General features: G+C 39.3%; 1 protein-coding gene across 2 annotated transcripts in view; it reads left to right on the forward strand.

Annotated features, from left to right (window-relative positions):
- Nucleotides 1–1,787: 1,787 nt before the first annotated feature.
- Nucleotides 1,788–21,428, forward strand: part of UBQLN1 (ubiquilin 1) — a 53,711-nt gene continuing 34,070 nt past the window's right edge. The window contains exon 1 of one of the 2 annotated variants that reach the window (XM_012110487.4): nt 1,788–2,241. In XM_012110487.4, the coding sequence (XP_011965877.1) occupies nt 2,062–2,241 (180 nt within the window). In that variant the 5' untranslated portion in view covers nt 1,788–2,061. 2 annotated transcript variants of the gene reach the window in all.

A 21,428-nucleotide genomic window follows, 5' to 3' on the forward strand; every position in this document is an offset into this window, starting at 1 on the left:
GACTATTAAAAAACAAAAGATATTAAACAGAAAATGCCTCAAATAGACATTTAGACCTCCTGGACCAAATTGGGGTTTTTTTGTAGTTTCACCAGGACACAGTGAGGCTCAGTCTTGTATGTATTGTCTATGGCTGCTTCGTGATATGAGGGCAGAGCTGAGCATTTGAGACAGAACGCATGGCTCACAAAGCCCAACATACCTAGGATCTAGTCTCTGAAAGTTTGCTAATCCCTGATCTAAACCCATGCCTCAAAAATTTCTTACAGGATAGGGCTGTTTCTAAAAAGGTCCATAATGAATTACTATACTGTATATGTTTACAGATAAATTATATTACTTCATAAATCGTGCACAGACATCAAAACTTTTTAGAAATTAATGTAAGACACAGATAATCACAGAGCAGTATCATAAGTGCAGAGTTAAACGGTTTCCAACGGTGGAACTTTCTACCTTGACGAGTAATGATTACTTCACATCTAAACATATGTAAACAGCCATTCTTTAGCAGAAAGCTCTGTGTAATTTCTTCATGTTGTTGAAAAATGCTGCCAGAAATTTCGCTGATATGAAATGACGTCGCTATAGCAATTTACACGTTCAGAACTTTAGACCCAGATTTCAGAGTGGCTTTGCTAAGAAGTGGACTTCATAAAAGAGTACTTAAAAGAGCCAGGACAGAGTTGGACGGTTTAAGAACAGAAATATAAAGTGTATCTTTGCACATCTGGGTCACGGTGTGGTGTCAAAGTTTACATTTGCGCAATACTGGTTTATAAAGTTTATGCCCAGTGTTGTACATTTCTTGCAAGCCATCTTTAAAGGCAAGTGATGAGGTCATTTCCAGTTTAATATTCTCTAGGGGAAAATTAACTTCCTGTTTCTTATTTACACATGTATTACACTGAAAATAATTTTTGAACCTTTTGTGTCACCTAAAGGCTGAAAGAGCAGTAAGTTAATTTGATAGAATATAAAATGAACACCTCAGCTACACTGTGCTGTCCCAGCCGGGAGGGCATGCCTTGGATACTATGTTTCTGCCCTAAACATCTCACGGGACAGTATTCACAGAGAATCACAGGTGGGCTAGCGCGCCATTGCCAACATAGGAGGCCTGATCACCTGACCAAACCTGGCTGACCAGGATGGGAAGCTCTGGCCCCGGAGCACTGACTACTCGGAATAGAGCAGGGTGGGCGATAGGGGCGTACTCCGTCCATGCGCACCGTGTAGTAAAAGCAAGCGTTTAAAATTTTTAAAGTACGCGAAATTTAAGCACATTTAAATATCAACTACAAAAAACCCTCGCGGGCATTTGTTCCAGACCCTCCTCCCCGTGGGGTACACCGTGAAGCAAGCTCAGGCTCCTAGGGGATGCGCACCGTAACCGCCAGAGTGAGGTGAGAGGGTGGGGAACTAGCGGGCCTGCCATCGCGCAGGCGCAATTCCGGCCGCAGAGCCCGGTGGTCTAGCTTCCTTTCCAGTAATTTCGCTAGCCGTGACGTCATCCTCGTGCGCCCTTAACGGTGCCTCCCAGAACCCCCCCAATTTATTTTTTGGTTAAAGAGATAAGAAGGAATGAACTGACCTCTTCCACCCCACTTTGTTTTTAGTCCTTCACTCTGGACGCACCTACGCTTTGAGCAATGGAGCAGGAGAGGGAAAGAAAAGCACTCAGAGAACCAAACCGCGCCGGCCAGGCATGACTCGGCGACGTCGCCAGCCGCCTTACCCGGCGTGCCCCGCGCGGCGCGGGCAGAGCGGCGTAGGGGGAGGGGCGGGGAGGAGGAAGCGGCGGTGGCAGTGGCTGCTGCGGATGTCGCTGCGACTCATCGCCGTCTGAACACACAGCGGCTGCTGAGCGCCCGACTCGGGCCTGCGCCGGAGCCCACGCCAAGCTCCGCGGCTCCTCGCCCGCCAGGGCGGCCCTGAGCCAGTTGTCACTGAGGTAGCGTGCCCCACATTCTCCGCTGCCCGGCCAGGCCGGCTCTGGCGTTGCCTGGCTCCCGCTCCCTCACCCGCTCCCTCCTTTGCGCCTGAGTCACCGCCGCCGCCATGGCCGAGAATGGTGAAAGCGGCGGCCCTCCAAGTTCCCAGGACAACGCCGCCGCGGCCGAAGGTGCCGGCGCCCCCGCCGCCACCGCCTCCACGGAACCCAAGATCATGAAAGTCACCGTGAAGACCCCGAAGGAGAAGGAGGAGTTCGCAGTGCCCGAGAACAGCTCCGTCCAGCAGGTGAGGGCCGCGCTAGGCTCGGGGCGGGGTGGGGATGGCGGCAGGACCTCCGCCAGCGGCAGGAGGAGACTGTTTTGCAGGGGCTTGAGGGTAAGGGGTCGTCTCCGGAGGTGCCCTCGGCCATTCTCCGGGGTCTGATCCCAAATTAGATCACACCCAGGTTTGTGGGTTTGCTCCTGGGGACACCGCAGAGGTTTGTGGCGTGGCCTCTTGGCCTGTTTATGGGGCTCGCCGATGCCGCTCTCCTCGGCGCCTTCCTCTTGCTCCGGCGTCCGCCGACCCCAGCCTCCTCCCTCAGCTCCCCGCCTCGAGCCGCCTCCCTCTGACTCTGCACAAAGGAAAGAGACCCGCCGCCTGGCTCGGGCGGAGTGGAGGCTGGGCGAGGGTTTGGCTTAGCCCGGTCTGCGGTTTTGTCTCTTGAAGGGGGGGAGAAAAAAAGGGGGTGCTCATTGTTTTACCTGCCTGGGGATTAAAGTAGATTTTTGGGATGAGGAGCACGTGTGCATTTAGTTCTGCGTTTTGACCGCTGAAATCTTTCCCACCTTCCAGTCTTTAAAGAAAAAAATGAGCTATGACGTAGAAATTGCTTTCAGCCAAATCTTAATAGAACTAGGCTTAAGGAGAAAGGTGGATGACTTTCGTTGACGACATGCTGGTTCTGTTTTTTTTTTTTTTTTCTAAGTGTATTTGTCATTCTTTAGATGCCGGTCGTTGGGGAGGTTTTTGTTTGATTTTAGAGGAATAGCAACGTTATTCACATGTTAGCAATTGCAGTCAGATGAAAGAGCACGAACCTGGAGTTAATGGAGGAAATTTAAAAGTAATTTACCGCTTAAAATCTATTTAGGAATACAGTTATTGCCGTTAATTAATGATCTTGAGGAACTTAAATCATTTTAGTTTTTGTTAAATATACGTCCCAGAATATTTCCGTAATTACTGAATTGATCTCAGACAGTTGGTCAGCAGATACCAAGACAGTGTGAACAGTTTATGAAGAAGCAAAAATGAAACGTACCTGTAAGTTTCCCTGAAGGAACAATAAATAATTGCGATATTTGTTTATATGATTATGAACGGTGGTGTGTTCTGTCAAGTAGTAAGAATGTGTAGAAACTTTGACCACCTTTTGAATCCCTATTTTTTTGGTCTCTCAATTTTCCTATAAAATTCTCCCTTAATTTTTAAAGTATTTTCCAGCATACAGGAAAGTTGGAATAATTGTGCAGTGAACTATCATGTGTCCATCACCTACATTTAGCATCTTGCTTTATTTGCTTTATCAAACAATTAATCATTTATTGGTCAATTTTATTTTTTGGATGCAATTCAAAGCAAGTTGCAAGTAGTAGTACATGTTACGCTTTTAAACTGTGGTGTTGGAGAAGACTCTTTAGAGTCCCTTGGACAGCAAGGAGATCAACCAGTGCATCCTAAAGGAAATCAGTCCTGAATATTCATTGGAAGGACTGATGCTGAAGCTGAAACTCCAATACTTTAGACACCTGACGCGAAGAACTGACTCATTTGAAAAGACCCTCATGCTGGGAAACATTTAGGGCGGGAGGAGAAGGGGACGAAAGAGGATGAGATGGTTGGATGGCATCTCGGACTCAATGGACATGTTTGAGTAAGCTTTGGGAGTTGGTGATGGACAGAGAAGCCTAGCGTGCTGCAGTCCATGGGATCGCGAAGAGTTGGGTACAACCGAGCAACTGAACTGAACCATTGAGTTCAGGTTTTCAACTTAAAATTTTTGAAGGTAAATTTGACTTGCAGTGAAATGCAGTCGGTTGCCATTCCAGGAGTTTACACAAATACATACACCTGTGTAATCCGAAGTCTTCTGGTGTCTGCTTCTGAATGTGCTATCTAGGTTGGTCATAACTTTCCTTCCAAGGAGTAAGCAAGCGTCTTTTAATTTCATGGCTGCAGTCACCATCTGCAGTGATTTTGGAGCCCCCAAAAATAAAGTCTGACACTGTTTCCGCTGTTTCCCCATCTATTTCCCATGAAGTGATGGGACCAGATGCCATGATCTTAGTTTTCCGAATGCTGAGCTTTAAGCCAGCCTTTTCACTCTCCTCTTTCACTTTCATCAAGAGGCTTTTTAGTTCTTCTTCACTTTCTGCCATAAGGGTGGTGTCATCTGCATATCTGAGGTTATTGATATTTCTACCAGCAATCTTGATTCCAGCCTGTGCTTCTTCCAGCCCAGCGTTTCTCATGATGTACTCTGCATATAAGTTAAATATAGAGTTTCACATAAATGGTATACGGTATACACTCTGTTGGGTAAGGCTTTTTCATTCAGCTTAGGTTTTGAGACTCATTATTATGTTACTCCTTGAAAGAAAAGTTATGACCAACCTAGATAGCATATTGAAAGGCAGAGACATTGCTTTGCCAACAAAGGTCCGTCTAGTCAAGGCTATGGTTTTTCCAGTGGTCATGTATAGATGTGAGAGTTGGACTGTGAAGAAAGCTGAGCACGGAAGAATTGATGCTTTTGAACTGTGGTGTTGGAGAAGACTCCTGAGAGTCCCTTGGACCGCAAGGAGATCAGTCTTGGGTGTTCTTTGGAAGGAATGATGCTAAAGCTGAAACTCCATTACTTTGGCCACCTCATGTGAAGAGTTGACTCACTGGAAAAGACTCTGATGCTGGGAGGGATTGGGGGCAGGAGGAGAAGGGGATGACCGAGGATGAGATGGCTGGATGGCATCGCCGACTCGATGGACGTGAGTCTGGGTAAACTCCAGGAGTTGGTGATGGACAGGGAGGCCTGGCGTGCTGCGATTCATGGGGTGGCAAAGAGTCGGACACGACTGAGCAACTGAACTGATTAAGTGTCATCAGTAGTTCTTTCTTTTTTATTGCTTTTTGTCTTCCATTGAATGAATATACCACCATAATTTATCCATTTTCATATTGAAAGTCACCTGGACTCTTTTCCAGTTAGTTGCTCTGAACACTTCTGTACAACTTTTTGTTGGATGAATGCTTTTATCTCTCTTGTTAATGCTTAGAAGTGGAATAATGCTTAGTGTGTAACAGGGAAGCTGAATGTTTAGTTTCATAAGGAACTGTGGGTTTTTTTTTAAGTGCTTGTACTTTACAATCCCACTGACAGTGCATGGGAATTCCTGTTGCTCCACATTCCTACAAACATTTGATAATATCAGTCTTTTTTATTTTTGTTACTCTAGTGAGTGTGTAGCCATGTTAACTTTTGAAGACCGTAGTTGTTTCTAGGATTTCAAGTTCAGGTCTCCATTATTCTGGCTGCTTAAAGCAGCCGTGTTTAAGCATTTTACTGTAAAAGATTAGAAAGAAAGTGAATATTTTGTAAATAGAAAAATTCATTTAGATCAGTTTATTATACTATTATCTGTGAGGATTTTTAAACTTTTTTGATGGTGAAACTAGAATTTCAAATTCTGTGCAAGTTTTAGTTTTACTCCTCTGTAACCAAAGTAAAATTTTAACAGGTAAAGTCTTTCTGCAGCAATTTTTTCTCATGGTAGTTGAATTTTTATTTTGATAAATACTTTCTTTTGAAGTAGAAAATGTGATAAAAATTTAAGCTTATCATTCATTGCATTAAGAACCTGAAGACAAATTGAACTACCTGTGGGCTCTGTTAGGGGAAGTACATTTGCAAAAATGTACAAGAATAAGAAAAGTAGTTTTCACGTGGTTTGAAAAATTCTACTTGAACACAAGAGAAGTTCTATCATCTATAATTTTAAGGTTTTCTCTAAGGGTTTCACAGATTTAAACTGTTTACTACAGATTAAAATTTGTCAATAAAATAAGTTTAATGACGTTGAGATTTCACTGAAAATTTTTTGTAAAAAAAATTGACAAGTATTTGGTCCTGAAAGTTCTTATCTAATTTTAAAGGTAAAAAGGATAAGCAGAAGACCTACAAAAAATAATATTGAAGGCTTAGGCTTTCTATTAAACACATCCCATTTTCTACAGTTTAAAAATCTGTTTTCTGTGTAATGCAAATTCTTTTACTACACTGTGCCAAAATAGTATTAGGGCTTCTGTGATAGCTCAATTGGTAAAGAACCCGCCTGCATTGCAGGAGACCCTGGTTCAATTCCTGGGTCTGGAAGATCCACTGGAGAAGGGAAAGGCTACCCACTCTAGTATTCTGTAGTATGTATATGAGTGTTCTAATTGATTGAATGAAATTATATTACATTTCTTGGATAAGGTATAAACAAGTTGTAAGGTGGTTACTAAGTTTCTTATTTTTCCCTCTGTTTCTGTTTGTAACAGGGGGAAACAGGATACTTTAATACAGTTTGTATTCAATTTAAACTCATTCCAGGTTGATGATAAAGCTTATAGTTTTTGAAATTAATGTGAAATTTATTTTTTCATTGAGTGCTCAATGGGGTAATGTTTAAATTTCTACCTAAAGGTTGTTGGAATATAAACTTTTACTATGTCTTTCCAAGGTGGTTTCATTAGTAAGGGTTTTCATGATATAAGTAAATAGATTTTTTTAAATGTGTAATGGCAAAATCCCTGTGTATGAGATTATGTTTTCTCTTACTTATTCATTATTTGCTATTGGAAACAGTTTGAGGATTTCTAAGTGTCAGCAAGCAAGATGAAGTCCAGAAGAATGTTGTGGTTAAAATTAGTGCAGAGAAAGGACGGGACTTCTATATACTAGCTCCTAACTAGGTTGCTCTGGGATTTTTATAGTTCTCTAGACTATAGTCTTAAGATTTTGAACTACAGTCATCTGAAGTAATCAGGCAGTGTATTGTAGTTTGGGGAAATATCTTCATCACTTGAGTCTTTTAGAAAAATATTAACATAATGTACATGTTATTAACGTACTTAGATATAAGGTACATATTGTACTGAATAGAATTGAACTTTTCCTTGATAGGGGAAATTACACTGACTCAGGGTCATTATCACAAACATCATTTAAAACAAAGACTTTATAGTGTAGATCTAGAACTTCAGTCCACAGGCATGCCTCAAGCCATGTCTAACTGTTGAGCCCTTAAAATGTGGTTGGACTGATTTGAAATGTGCTGAAGGGGTAAAATACACACCAGATTTTGAAAACTTGTGCCTGGTTTCTTTAGAAGCACAATGTTTCCAAGATTTATCTGTGTTGTAGCATGTATTTTACTGCTGAATAATATTCTAGCGTATGTCACATTTTATTTCTCCAGTTGATTCATTCATCAATTGATGGACATTTAGAGTGTCTCTGCTTTTTGACTATTATGAATAATGCCAAGGTGAATACTTACACAAGTTTTTTGAGGACATATTCTTGAGCATATGCCTTTTGAGTTGAATTATTGGGTCATGTGATAGCTGTCTATTGACCTGCTCTTGGGACTGCCAAACTGTTTTCCAAAGTGGTTGTACCAGTTTTTATTTCTGCCAACAATACATGAGGATTCCAGTTACTTGCCATTGTCTGTAGCGCTTGTTACTGCCTGTCTTTGTAGCTTTCCTGCTATGGAGCATTTTGTTGTGCTTACTTGACTTTCTATTACTCAAGCAGCAGTTCTTAATACGGTCTGGGGGTCCCCATAGCCCTCCTAGGAGGATCATAAGGTCAACACCGCTTTCATAATTTCCCGAGATATTTTTTTCACTCTAATTTTCTCAAAAACAAACTACATACTTTTTGAGAATCTGCAAGATGTGGGATACCAAGACAGATGTAAAATTCCAGTTGTCTTCCAGTATGAGACTGAAGTTATTTACAAAAATTTAAAGGTTATTCACACTAGGAAAATGGTTACGTTTGGTTAAAAAAAAAATGCTTCTATTAATGTAATGAGTTTATTATTGTGAATTAATATTTTTAAAGATTTCTTAGCTTTAATTTCTAGTATATCAGTGGCTTTAACCTGCTTAAAAGCTCCATGGAGTTTCAAAAGCTCTGTGGGGTTTCAAATTTGTAATAGTAGTGTCCTGAGGACAAAAATTGCTGCAATGGGGTATTTAATAGATTATGTAGGTAGTTTTAAGATTGAGGATTGACTTCACTAAGTTGCCATTATTGCTTACCTATAAACTATGGTAGCCTACTGGTCAGTTCCCTCCCTGCACCCCCATTAACTCCTAGAGCAGTCTCTAAAAAATATTAATCAGATCATGTTACCCTCTACATAAACTAACAACTCCCCACTGATCTTTGACTTTAATGGGGCCATGAGGCCTTGTGTGATAAGGTTCCTTTCTGCCCCTCCAGTCTGATGCCGTCTTTCCTCCTTGGTCACTTGGCTCTTGCCTTACTGACTGTTTAGTTCCTTGGTCTGTTAATCACTTTTTTTTGCCCCTTGCCTGAGGATTTTTGTGCAGTTTGTTGTTGCTACCCAGAATGCCTCTCACTCTTTGGCTATTCCCACTCAGTGCAAAGGTCACTTTGTCAAAGAAGTATCCTTGATTTTCCAGAGTAGGTTGAGATTCCCCATTGTACTTTCTCATAGTATCCTGGTTTGGGTCATAGTTTATTACAACTTAAAGCCTGTAATCATGTGATTATTTGATTAATTTTTTGTGTGTGCACTAGAGAAGATCTGTGGTGGTTCCCTTTGGTAACACTATTGGGAACCACCACAGATCTTCTCTAGCACACACACACAAAATTAATCAAATAATCACATGATTATAGGCTTTTTAAGTTGTAATAAACTATGACCCAAACCAGGATACTGTACGGAGAAGGCAATGGCACCCCACTCCAGTACTCTTGCCTGGAAAATCCCATGGACGGAGGAGCTGGGTGGGCTGCAGTCCATGGTGTCGCCGAGAGTCGGACAGGACTGAGCGACTTCACTTTCACTTTTCACTTTCATGCATTGGAGAAGGAAATGGCAACCCACTCCAGTGTTCTTGCCTGGAGAATCCCAGGGACGGCGGAGCCTGGTGGGCTGCCGTCTATGGCGTCACACAGAGTCGGACACGACTGATGCGACTTGGCAGCAGCAGTACATGGTATGGGCTAAGTAAATATTTGTTTATAACTGAATCTAGACCATATGCATGATAATATTACTTAGGACTTCCCTGGTATCTCACCTGGTAAGGAATCTGCCTGCGATGCCGGAAACCCCGGTTCAATTCCTGGGTTGGGAAGATCCCGGAGAAGGGACAGGCTACCCATTTCAGTGTTCTTGGGCTTCCCTGGTGGCTCAGTCTGCTAAAGAATCTGCCTGCAATGAGGGAGACCTGGGTTTGATCCCTGGTTTGGAAAGACGTGCTTCCCTGGTGGCTCAGCTGGAAAGAATCTGCCAGCAAAGTGGGAGAGACAGGTTTGATCCCTGAGTCGGGAAGATATGCTGGAAAGGAAATGGCAACCCACTCTAGTATTCTTGCCTGGAAAATTCCACGAACAGAGGAGCTTGGTGGGCTACAGTCCATGGGGTTGCAAGAGTCAGACATGACTTAGTGACTGAACCACCACCAGTTACTTAGTGTTTACTGAGTGCAGTACAGTTGTCCCTCGGTGTTGCCAGGGATTGGTTCCAGGACCCACTGTGGATACCAAAATCTGCAAATGCTCAAGTCCCAAAGTCTCCCTCTGTGTTTGTGAATTTGGACAGCTGGCTATACATAATCTCATTGTTTTCTGCCCTCCTCTCATGGCTTCATTTGAAGCTGCTCTCCCTTCAGCTCAACACTCTTGACTGCCACAGGGTGTTCATTCTCGCTTCTAGTTACTGAAACAATTTTTCTAGAAGAGCCTTTCTTTCTTTCTTTCTTTCTTTCTTTTTTAGAGCAACCTTAACTGAGAAGCTTCATCTCAACCACAGAACCCAGAAAGATGTTAATCAGTTCATTTCAATCACTCAGTTGTGTGTCAGTTGCTGACAAAAAAAAATGTTTTGAATGACTGTTTTTCCAGCCAATATGCTTTTAAATGCATAGGAGAGAAGTTAATTCTTTACCTAAGCTAAGTGGTGTGCTAGTAGATGTTTATCAGCTAGTTCTTTGGGGGGAAAACAGCACTAATTTGTAGTAAATACCTCTCCTTATGGAAGATTTTAGGCTATGACTATAAAACTGGTTTATTCGATTCCTGAAAATTAAGACTGAGCTGGTAGGAGCTGTTCCTTACAGTGAATGTCTTAAGGCAGGTGTCAGCCAACTAGCGGAGAAGGCAATGGCACCCCACGCCAGTACTCTTGCCTGGAGAATCCCAGGGACAGAGGAGCCTGGTGGGCTGCTGTCTATGGGGTCACACAGAGTCAGACACGACTGACGTGACGTAGCAGTAGCAGCCAACTAGAGTGAGCCAAATTCACCATGCCCATTCATCTCTATGTTATCTGTACTATCAGAACAGCCCATAGAGCTGAAAATATTTACTGTCTGTCCCTTTACCGGAAATTTGCTGACTCCTACTATAGGGCATTAGGTCTCACTAGATCCAGATTTTGTCACACGGTTCCTCAAAACCTTTCTTATTGGAAAATTTTGCCATGACTTAAGTTTAACAGCGTGACTGGTAGAGATACAATGCAAGCTGCATATATAATTTTTCTCGTAGCCACTTAAAAAATTAATTTTTTATTAGAATACTTAGAACATAAAATTTACCATCCTAACCATTTTTGAGTGTACAATTAGTTCAGTGACATTAAATACATTCATATTGTTGTGCAGCCATCACCACCATCCATCTCTAGAATTCTTTTCATCTTAAACCGAAACCCTGTACCTATAAACAATAGTTCTCCATTATCCCATCCTGCCAGCCTCTGGCAAGAACCATTCTGTTTTTTGTCTCTATGAATTTGACTACTTAGGTTTCTCATAAGAGTGGAATCATAATATTGGTCCTTTTGTGACTGCCTAATTTCACTTAGCATAGTGTCCTTAAGTTTCATTCATGTTTCAGCATGTGACAGAACTTCCTTTTTCTTTAAGCCTGAAGGATACTCCATTGTCTGTGTATACTATGGTATGTATATATCCCATTTTGTCTATCCATTCAGCTGTCAGTGTCACTTGGGTTGTTTCTGTCTTTTGGGTTTGTAATTGTAATATATATTTTTTAACCTAGTATATCTTAAGTATCATTTCAACATGTAACTGCTATTTTAAAAATTAAGATACTTTTCTGTTTCATACTAGGTGTTCAGGATGTGGTGTGTATTTTACACGCACAGCATATCTTAATTTGAACTAGCCACATTTCAAGTGTTCAGTAGCCACTTTAGTTAGAGACTTCATAATTCGATAGCATAGCTAATAAGGTCTTCATGCTTTGTTTCCTACTTACCTGTCCCTGGTCATTCACTGCATTTCAGCTGTTTTTAAGTCTTTTCCTCCAACTATCACTAGCTCTTTGTCCTTTTGAGCTTTTGCCAATGCTGCTAATGACAGTAACATAATATTTACTACAGACTTATTATACTAAGGCATATTGCCTTAATACTTTTTAAAGTTTCACAACTTCATGGTGAAAGTACTATTGTTACCTGTTGTTTAAAAATAAAGAAACCAAGACTCAGGTTAGAAAAGTGGTTAAATGTATACACTTGTTATATAGTTAGCCTAGATTGAAATCCAGTGACTGACTCTGGAGTCCACACCTTCAAGATGCCTTGACTTTTCTCTGGTTGGCTTTTCAGCATTTAGGTTTATATAAGTATTAGTTCATTGAAGTTTGCTTGAACTTGCCACTGTAAATTAGATCAGTGACTATAATCTCTGATACCATTTTGTGATTAAATGGGCTTATCCTTCCCTCCCCATACTGTAATAATTTACAAAGATAGGGGCTATTTTGCTTACCTCTTAATCCCATGATACCTGCCTAGTATTGTACTTGGCACACATTGAGTAATGCAAATATTTATAGAGTGAATGAGCAAATAGTGTGTTAAAGATTTTTTTTTGCAGTGTTTTGTGCTTAGTTGGGAATATTTTAACTGTGATTTGCTTAGAAAAATGTGATGTTTAGTCTTACTTTAATCAAGTGTCCAATAGCATTATTTATTTAAAAAAATATTTATCTTAATTTTTGGTTGTGCTTGGTCTTCAGTGGTGCACTTGGGCTTTCTCTAGCTGCAGAGAGCGAGGCCTGCTCTCTATTTGTGGTGTGCAGGGCTTCTCATTGTGGTGGCTTCTCCTGTGGAGCATAGGTTTGAGGCTTAAGGGCTTTAATAGTTGCAGAATTTGGGCTCTAGTTGTGATGTACGGGCTTAGATGCTTCACAGCAGCATGTGGAATCTTCCCAGATCAGGACTCCAACACATTCCCTGCATTGGCAAGTGGATTCTTAGCCATTGTATCACCAAGGAAGTCCCAATGGCATTATTTTAGTTGTTTCTCTTATCTGAGCAACTTCCACTGTAAAAAAAAAGAAAATCCCATTAAATTAGAATTGGGAGGTTTTTCAAGAGACTAATGTTGCTATCTCCAAATCTACTTGATGCAAAACTTAGTGAGTTAGCATATCAGATTCCGTTTATTATAGGTATGAACAATATAGATATATGTGCATCTATTTTGCAAATAATTTTCATCACCAGAACATAAGAGCTCTGGTTTGTTCCAGGTAAATTTATGCCGTTCTGAGTGAGTTTGAGACTGCTTGATTTATGGATTAAGCAACTAATGTGTAGATTTCTAGACTGGTACGAGGTCTTTCATTAGATTTTTTTTTTTAATAGCCTTTAAGACTCTCTCTAGTTTTTATAAAGAGTATGGCTTTATTAGTTTTAAAAATACAGACTGCAAGGAAAATGAAATACATCATGCATTCCGTTTAGGAAATTTCAAATGAGAAAAGTGTGAAATAAACATATATGTGTATGGCTGAGTCCCTTTGATGTTCATCTGAAACAGTCACAAAATTGTTAACTGACTGTACCCTAATACAAAACTCAAAAAAAATTTTTTTAAAGGGAAACCCATTCTTAAGTGTGTATCTAATTCTGTTCAGAAAAATACTGATATATTTACCCATATGTAATTTTCTACTTATTCCTGTTAAGCAGATGGATCATTACCCACACTTTTACCTTACTCTTTATTTGTGTCTTCACAGTCTTTCTATGTTGGCATATGAAGAGCTAACTCATTCCACTGTTATTTATTGATTATTTGTATTTATTAGGTTGGTGCAAATGTAATTGTGGTTTTGGACCATTAATTTTAATCATTATAACTAGGTTCAAGCACATCTTTATTAATCAAAATTGGAAACATTACAGTCAATACATTTTTGCCAACGAGAAGTAAGTTTGTTTTTTCTTGTAGTGTAAAAATCTGTGCTTTAGGATTTGATAAACTTTTGAAAAGCATTTTCTGCCTCCTGTTGGTTGTGGAAGCATTTTGCCCGCAAAAAAATTGTCGGTACTTGAAGTGGTAGTCAGTTAGCAAGAGGTCAGGTAAATGTAGCTAGTGAAACAAAACTTCATAGCCCAATTTATTCAACTTTTGAAGCATTGATTGTGCAGTGGGCTGTCAGGCATTGTCATGGAGAAGAATTGGGTCCTTTCTGTTGATCAGTGCTGGCTGCAGGCGTTGCAGTTTTCAGTGCATCTCATTAATTTGCTGAGCATACATACTTCTCAGATGTAATGGTTTCGCTGGAATTCAGAAAACTAGTGGATCAGACCAGCAACAGACCACCAAACAGTGAGCATGACCTTGTTTTGGTGCAAGTTTGGCTTTGGAAGTGCTTTGGAGCTTCTTAGTCCAAGCTCTGAGCTGGTCATTGCTGGTTATTGTATAAAATCCACTTTTTGTCACATGTCAAACAATCTAATTGAGAAATTGCTCTTCATTGCTGCATACAATAAAAGATGATGACACTTCAAAACGACGATTTTTTTGATTTACGGTCAGCTCATGAGGCACCCATTTACTGAGATTTTTCACCTTTCCAATTTGCTTCAAATGCCCAAGACCATAGAATGGTCAAAGTTGAGTTCTTCGACAATTTCTCATGTAGTTGTTAGAGGACCAGCTTTGATGATTGCTCTCAATTGGTTGTAGTCAACTGAGACCAACTGATGGCTGGCCACTCCTCTCATCTTCAAGGCTCTTGTCTTCTTGAACCACCACTGCACTGTACATTCGTTAGCAGTTCCTGGGCCAAATGCATTGTTGTTGCGAGTTGTCTGTGCTGCTTTGCAATTCATTTTGAACTCATAAAATTGCTCGGATTTGCTTTTTGTCATTTCCATAGTCTAAAGTACATAGTAGGTAATATTGCTAGCAAAAAGCAAAGTGAGAAATGCACATTTAAGTGATGTATAACATAACCACATTTAAGAATGTATTCCAGAATCAAATGGCAAAGTTTGATGCAAAGCCACAGTTATTTTTGCACCAGCCTAATGCATAATATTAATATTTTTGAAGAAGGGGAAAGGGTATTGTCATTAGGAATATTGTGGTCTGCATTTTGGAGAAAGCATTAACCTTGGAATACGACTTTACACCTCTGAGCCTCACTGGCCATATTCTTAACATGTGATTAAATACCTGCTGTACTAGATTATTTGAAGGATTTCATGAAACAATATGTAAAAGTACCTAACTCAGAGTTTATATACTTCACTTGAATTGGCTTCTAGAAAAAAGCTTAGTTTGCTAGCATGTGAAAGTGAAACATTTAGTTTGTAGTTATTTGTAAACTGTATGTATTTAAACATACAGTTTTTAAGAGTTTCCATTGATAATGCACTGTAACATTTTCGACTGTTCAGATTTATAATTATAAGAAGGTGCCCTTTTCTCATATAGCTGCTTATGTTTCTGTAGTTTATCTTATGCCCAACATGTTAATGTAAGATTTATGCACTGTTTTTTAATGAGGGTACTTTAAGGTTACTCAGACCTCAGGCATTTGGAGAATAATGCCTGAGGTCTGAGTAACCTTAAATGTATTTTTTACATTTTTTTTTGAGAGATATAAGCAGTACTGAATAAAAAACCAATTAAAAAGTAGAGACTCTCAAAGGAACTGTGACTTAAAAATACTGAAATAGCAAATATTTGAATGCAGTATGTTATTCACACAACTATTCAGAAAATTATTGTTAAATGCTGTTAATATGTGGTTCTGCAGGAAATGAAATTACAGTGTTTTAATCTTTAGTTTTGGGGATTTTATTTTGAGCTTGCAAGATTTTTCTGTTTTTTGGTTTTTTTTTTTTTGGTAAGGATATTTAATATAAGCAGAGACTGGCTATTCAAAAGTAAATTTGGATTGTGGGATATTGGTAAGGGATGACTTTCATAAAAGCATATTAACTCAGTATTTTAAAGAGTTTATAGTTCAGAGTTTATCCTCCCACAGTTAGGTTAGAAATATTTAAGTGTTTGCCTGAGTGTACTATGCGCAGGTATATTATATTCATCACTTAATTGTCCCATTAGTCCTGCAGAATAATTATAATCTCCATTTTAGTGATAGAAAACTGAGGCTCAGAGACAGGTAACATCTTAGAAGTCATACAACTAGTAAGTGGCAAAAATAAGGTTTGAATTTAGGTCTAACTTGTCTCATAAACATTCTTTCCTAATATGGTAATGCTTTGTCTCCACCCTACCCCACCATGTTTGTGTTTCTCATTTTCTTCCCCTAAACAAATCAGGAACAGGGAATAAATGAAATAGACCCTGAACAGATGAGATTTGTGTCATAAAAGTTGATACTATGTTAAATCTTAGATTTTTTCATTTCATACAGCATTCTATTTTATGTAGCCTTCTAATTCTTGATTATTTATTTGCCTCTTCGTCCTCAGATTAAAAATAGCAAATTTAGGGGGAAGAGAGTATGCTGTAAAGATAAGAATGTACTGGAAGATAAAAAGCAAATATAAGACAGTTTGAGAGTCTGGAACAGTATTTCTATATTGTAGGACAGCAGCTGATACTGTACCAGTAACTAACTCAGTATTGTCAGGAAATTAAATTGTATTGGGTAGAATGGGGAGCAGTTTTGGTTTTCACACAGGTGTGAACATTAGCTGGATAATCCACTGATGTGAAACACCTTACTTTGGATGATGTTGAGAAAATGAGAAGGCTACTGAATGTTTTGTAGATGGCTGAGTTGATTCAGATCATTAAATAACTTACTTTGAAGTATGTTGAAATTTTGATTCTTGAGATACTTTTCAACCTTTCTAGCCTGTTGGAAGTTTCTGTAGGTTGTCAAGAGCAAGACCAGAGTAGGAAACTTACATTTATAAGAAATACGTATCCTTAGAAACTCATTCCAGTATGTTCATTTTGAACTGGTGGTGGCCACATGAGCGGAAGGACAAAAATAAGCATATCTATCAAGGTAGTATAGAAGTAACTAAAGGAAATTATGAAAATCCTTTTTGGTTAGGGTTCTTCCCTAGGTATATGGAAGCATTTTATATAATTTGTTGCAATAAATTTTGTTTCTACAGAAGAATATTGTCTGGGCTGCCTCCTATCTAAAGCTGCTTTGAGAATTTTTAAGAATGCTAATCAAAGGATTCGTTTCCAAAGATATTTAAGCAGCTCATACAGCTCAATATCAGAAAAAACAGCCCATCAAAAAATGGGCAGAACACCTAAATGGACATTTCTCTAAAGAAGACATACAGATGGCCAATAAACATGAAAAGATGCTCCACACTGCTAATTACTAGGGAAGTGCAAATCAAAACTACTATGAGGCATCACCCTGCACCAATCAGAATGGCCATCATCATAAAATCTACAAACAGTAAATGCTGGAGAGGATGTGGTGTTGGTGGGAATGTAAACTGATACAGCAATTATGGAGAACAATGTGAAGATTCCTTTAAAAACCTGGAATAGATCTACCATATGACCCAGTAATCCTGCTACTGGGCATACACCCTGAGAAAACCACAGTTGTATAAGACACATGTACCCCACTGTTCATTGCAACAATATTTACAATAGCCAGGACATGGATACAACCTAGATGTCCATAGACAGATGAATGGATAAAAAGTTGTGGTACATACATACAATGGGCTTGTGGACATGGCAGAGGAAGGAGAGGGTGGGATGTATACACTATCATGTGTCAAATAGATAGCTAATGGAAGTGTGTGTGTGTGTGTGTGTCTGTCTGTCTGTCTGTCTGTCTGTCTGTCTGTCTGTCTGGTGTCTGACTCTTTGCTGCTCCATGGACTATAGCTGGCCAGCTCCTCTGTCCGTGGGATTCTCCAGGCAAGAATACTGGAGTGGGTTGCCATTTCCTTCTCCAGGGGATCGTCCTGACCCAGGGATTGAATCTGCCTCCCTTATGTCTCCTACATTGGCAGGTGGGTTTTTTACCACTAGAGCCACCTGGGAAGCCAATGTATAATTATGACTGATTTTCGCTGTTGTACTGCAGAAAACACAACATAGTAAGGCAGTTTTCTTCCAATTAAAAAATAAATCTAAAAAATCAAACTTGATGCTCTTGATTTAAAGTTAAATTTTTCACTTAATGCAAAATTTTGATCATTCCATGTCGATAAATACAGCATTGCATTATTCTAAAAAAAACATTGCTAATTTTTTTTCCCTAAGTCAGTACTACTTAGTTGCTGATTTTTTCCCTTGTGTTCAATAAAAGTATAATAGATAAAAGAGATAAGTTCAAATATTAGAGATCAAATTGGAAAATTTGAAGCCACTGTAAACTATTTCCTCTACCTTTTGTAGAGTGCAGAATAGAAGTTTAAGGATGTATGAAGTACATGCAGGATTTTTGGCTCTTCTGTAAAAATATAGCATCATATTTGGATTAAAATTTTCTGAAATGTAGCTTATTTGGGAAACTAGAGCATATCTGATTTGGTATAATTAAAATTAAGATTTACTAATTTTTGTTTTCAGTGGAGTGGCAGGCAGCTGAGAGTTATTGTTATACTTTGTTTCTGTAAAGTTTGTTCCAAGCTTTGAATAATTTGCTCAGAGTAAACCAATGTTAGTCTGTTTGGGAGTAGTTCTAATTACCTAAATTGTTTGACATCAGTTATTTGAAATTTAAAATTTATTTTTATAAGAATTGGGTTACACAATTTCTCTTTGTACCTTATCTCTTTCATAATGCTTTCCGATCTTCAACATGAAGTGCTATAAATTCTTATTTTGAATTGCCTTAGGTGCCCCTCAGAACCAAGAGTTTCATGAAGCTAGAGGATTCTAGTATCAGTGATGTTAATTTTCAACAATGCTGTAATTCTTTAGGAGAAAGTGATTTCTTTGAGTCTATAAGGACTTTGGTTTCTTGAGATTTTTGTGAAGATTGAATGAGACGATGTGGGGAAGTGGTTCGAGGCATGATGTAGCTGCTTAGTAAAATAATGATGAGTATGAGTGCATTTTGAACTGTGTGCCACTAAGATCTTAGCCCTTTGCATCTAGGATATCAGAGAAGCCCCTAGTATGTCCAGAGCGCCAAACTATCCTTCCCAACATTGACAATTCATGGTTAGTAGGATTCTAGCCCTTAAATGTTACTAAGGGCTCAACTAAAGCATTCACTACCATTCTATGATAGAAGCTTTTAAGGTTGTGGCTGTTTTGGGATACCAGGTCTTAACTGTCTCTGCTTAATTATGCTCATGGATGACTGTCTCTTATTCTTGGGTGATCATCTGTGTTGTGATTTCTGTGTCTCATAGCCACTCTGGTCTGCTACCTAAAACTAGAATTTTTAGACAAACTTTATTTTTAAGGTTTTTATTGAAGCATAGTTGATTTACAATGTTGTGTTAATTTCAGGTGTACAGCAAAGTGAATGAGCTATACATATATATATACACACATTCTTTTTTTAGTTTTTTAAGTCCATATAGGTCATTACAGAGTATTGAGCAGAGTTCCCTGTGCTGTTCAGTAGATTTTTATTTCAATAATTGTATTTATTTATTTTTGGTTGTGCTGAGTCTTTATTGCTGTGCAGGCTTTATTCTCTAGTTGCAGCCAGTGGGGCCTTGTCTCTAGTTATGATGTGTAGGCTTCTCACTGTGTTGGCTTCAGTGGTGGAGCCATATAGGCTTAGTAGTTGTGACTCTTGGGCCTTAGGGCGTGCAAGCTTCAGTAGTTGGCAGTTCCTGGGCTCTAGAGCACAGGCGCAGTATTGTGACACATAGGCTGAGTTGCTCCATGGCATGTGAGATCTTCTTGGACCAGGGATTGAACCCATGTCTTCTGCATTGGGAGGTAGATTCTTTACCACTAAGTCAACAGGGAAGCCCTGTAACAGTTTTAATATTGGACTATTCAGTGGATATGTCACTAGTTCTACTTTGCTTTTTACTTATTTATTTTTTTAAGCCATTTTGTATTGGGGTATATATGGTTGATTAATGGATGGAAGTTTGGGGGAGAATGGATACGTGTGTGTATGGCTGAATCCCTCTGCTGTGTGCCTGAATCTATTACAGTATTTTTACTTTTTTATTTTTTACATTTTGCTGCTCTGGGTCTTCATTGTGGTGCATGGGACTTCTCTTGTTGTGAATCATGGACTCTATAGAGTGTGCGTGTTCACTGATTGCAGCACAGACTTCTTTATTTGCAGTGTGCAGGTTTGGTTGCCCTGTGGCATGTGGGATTTTAGTTCCCCAACCAGGGATTGAACCCACATCCCCTGCATTGGAAGACAGATTCTTAACCACTGGACCGCCAGGGAAGTCCCATGTCAGAGGTTTTATTTATTTATTTATTTATTTTTCATGTCAGAGGTTTTAAAGTTACCCAATTATTTTAGGATTAGTCCCCTTCCTTTGTTTATTGGCCATTTAGATTTCATTTTTGTGAAGTTCTTATTTCAGTCTATTGACTGGTTTTCAGTTGGGTTGTATTTTACTGGTTGGCAGGCTATCTGTATAAAATCTGGGTTTCAAGATCTCTGTTGGTTTTTGGTATTGTAGATATTTTCAGTCTGTTGCTTAACATTTTACTCTGTTAATGATAGTTTAATTTATTGTGGCTTTTTTATGGCTAAATTTTTTTGTGTCCTGTCTGGGAAATCGTTTCCAGTTGAACTAGTGTTTTACTGATTTACCTTTTTGATGCTGTTTAATTGCATGGTAGGGCTTACTTTGTGGCTCAGTGGTATAGAATCTGCCTGCCAAACAGGAGATATGGACTCAGTTTGTTTCAGGATCTTCCCCTGGAGAAGGGTATGGCAACCCATTCCAGTATTCTTGTTTGGAAAATCCCATGGACAGAGGAACCTGGTGGGTGGTAGTCCTCGGGGTTGCAAAAGAGTCAGACATGACTTAGTGACTAAATAACAACTCCTCCATGGTTCTGTTTACTTTGTGTGTGGAGTGCATGCTTTAAAAGATTTAAACTTATTGAAATATGTTGACATGCTTTATGGTCCACTATTATTATTGTTGTTTAGTTGCTGAAAAGGAAAAGTGAAATTGCTCAGTTGTGTCCGACTCTTTGTGACCCCATGGACTGTAACCTACCAGTCTCCTCAGTCAATGGCATCCCACTCCAGTACTCTTACCTGGAAAAGTCCCATGGACCGAGGAGCCTGGTAGGCTGCAGTCCATGGGGTCGCTAAGAGTTGGGCACGATGGAAGCGACTTAGCAGTAGCAACTTAGCAGCAAGTTCCTCTAAATACTGGAGTGAGTGGCCATTTCCTTCTCCAGGGAATCTTCCTGACCCAGGGATTGAACCTGTGTCTTCTGTATTGGCAGAGGATTCTTTACCTCTGAGCCACCAGGGAGGCCAGTAACCCAGTATGTAAGTTTGTAAATGTACTAGAAAAGAACACTTATTCTGTGGTTGTTGGATACAGTGTTTTATACATGCCAGTTGAGTCATCAGTTAATTAAGTTGTTCAAATCTTTTTTTTTCTTTTTGTCTGTTTTATTCTATCAGTTACTGAGGTAAATGTGCTATATAATATGTTTCTGTACTTTTGGATTAGTTTAATTTTCTCTGTAGTTCTATTTTATTTTTGCTTTATGTACTTTGAAGCTGTATTATGATATACATGTACATTTAAAGTTTTGTTGTGAATTGAACACTTCCTAATGTTGAAATGTCCTAGTAGCTTTTGTATTGTATTAAAGTTTGCTTTGTTCTGGGAACTATTCAGTGTCCTGTGATAGACCATAATAGAAAAGAATTTGAAAAAGAATGTGTGTATATATTTATATATTTACACACAGTAGGTATAATTGAGTCT

Source organism: Ovis aries, chromosome 2, assembly GCF_016772045.2.
Source record: "Ovis aries strain OAR_USU_Benz2616 breed Rambouillet chromosome 2, ARS-UI_Ramb_v3.0, whole genome shotgun sequence".
Taxonomy (NCBI): Eukaryota; Metazoa; Chordata; class Mammalia; order Artiodactyla; family Bovidae; genus Ovis; species Ovis aries.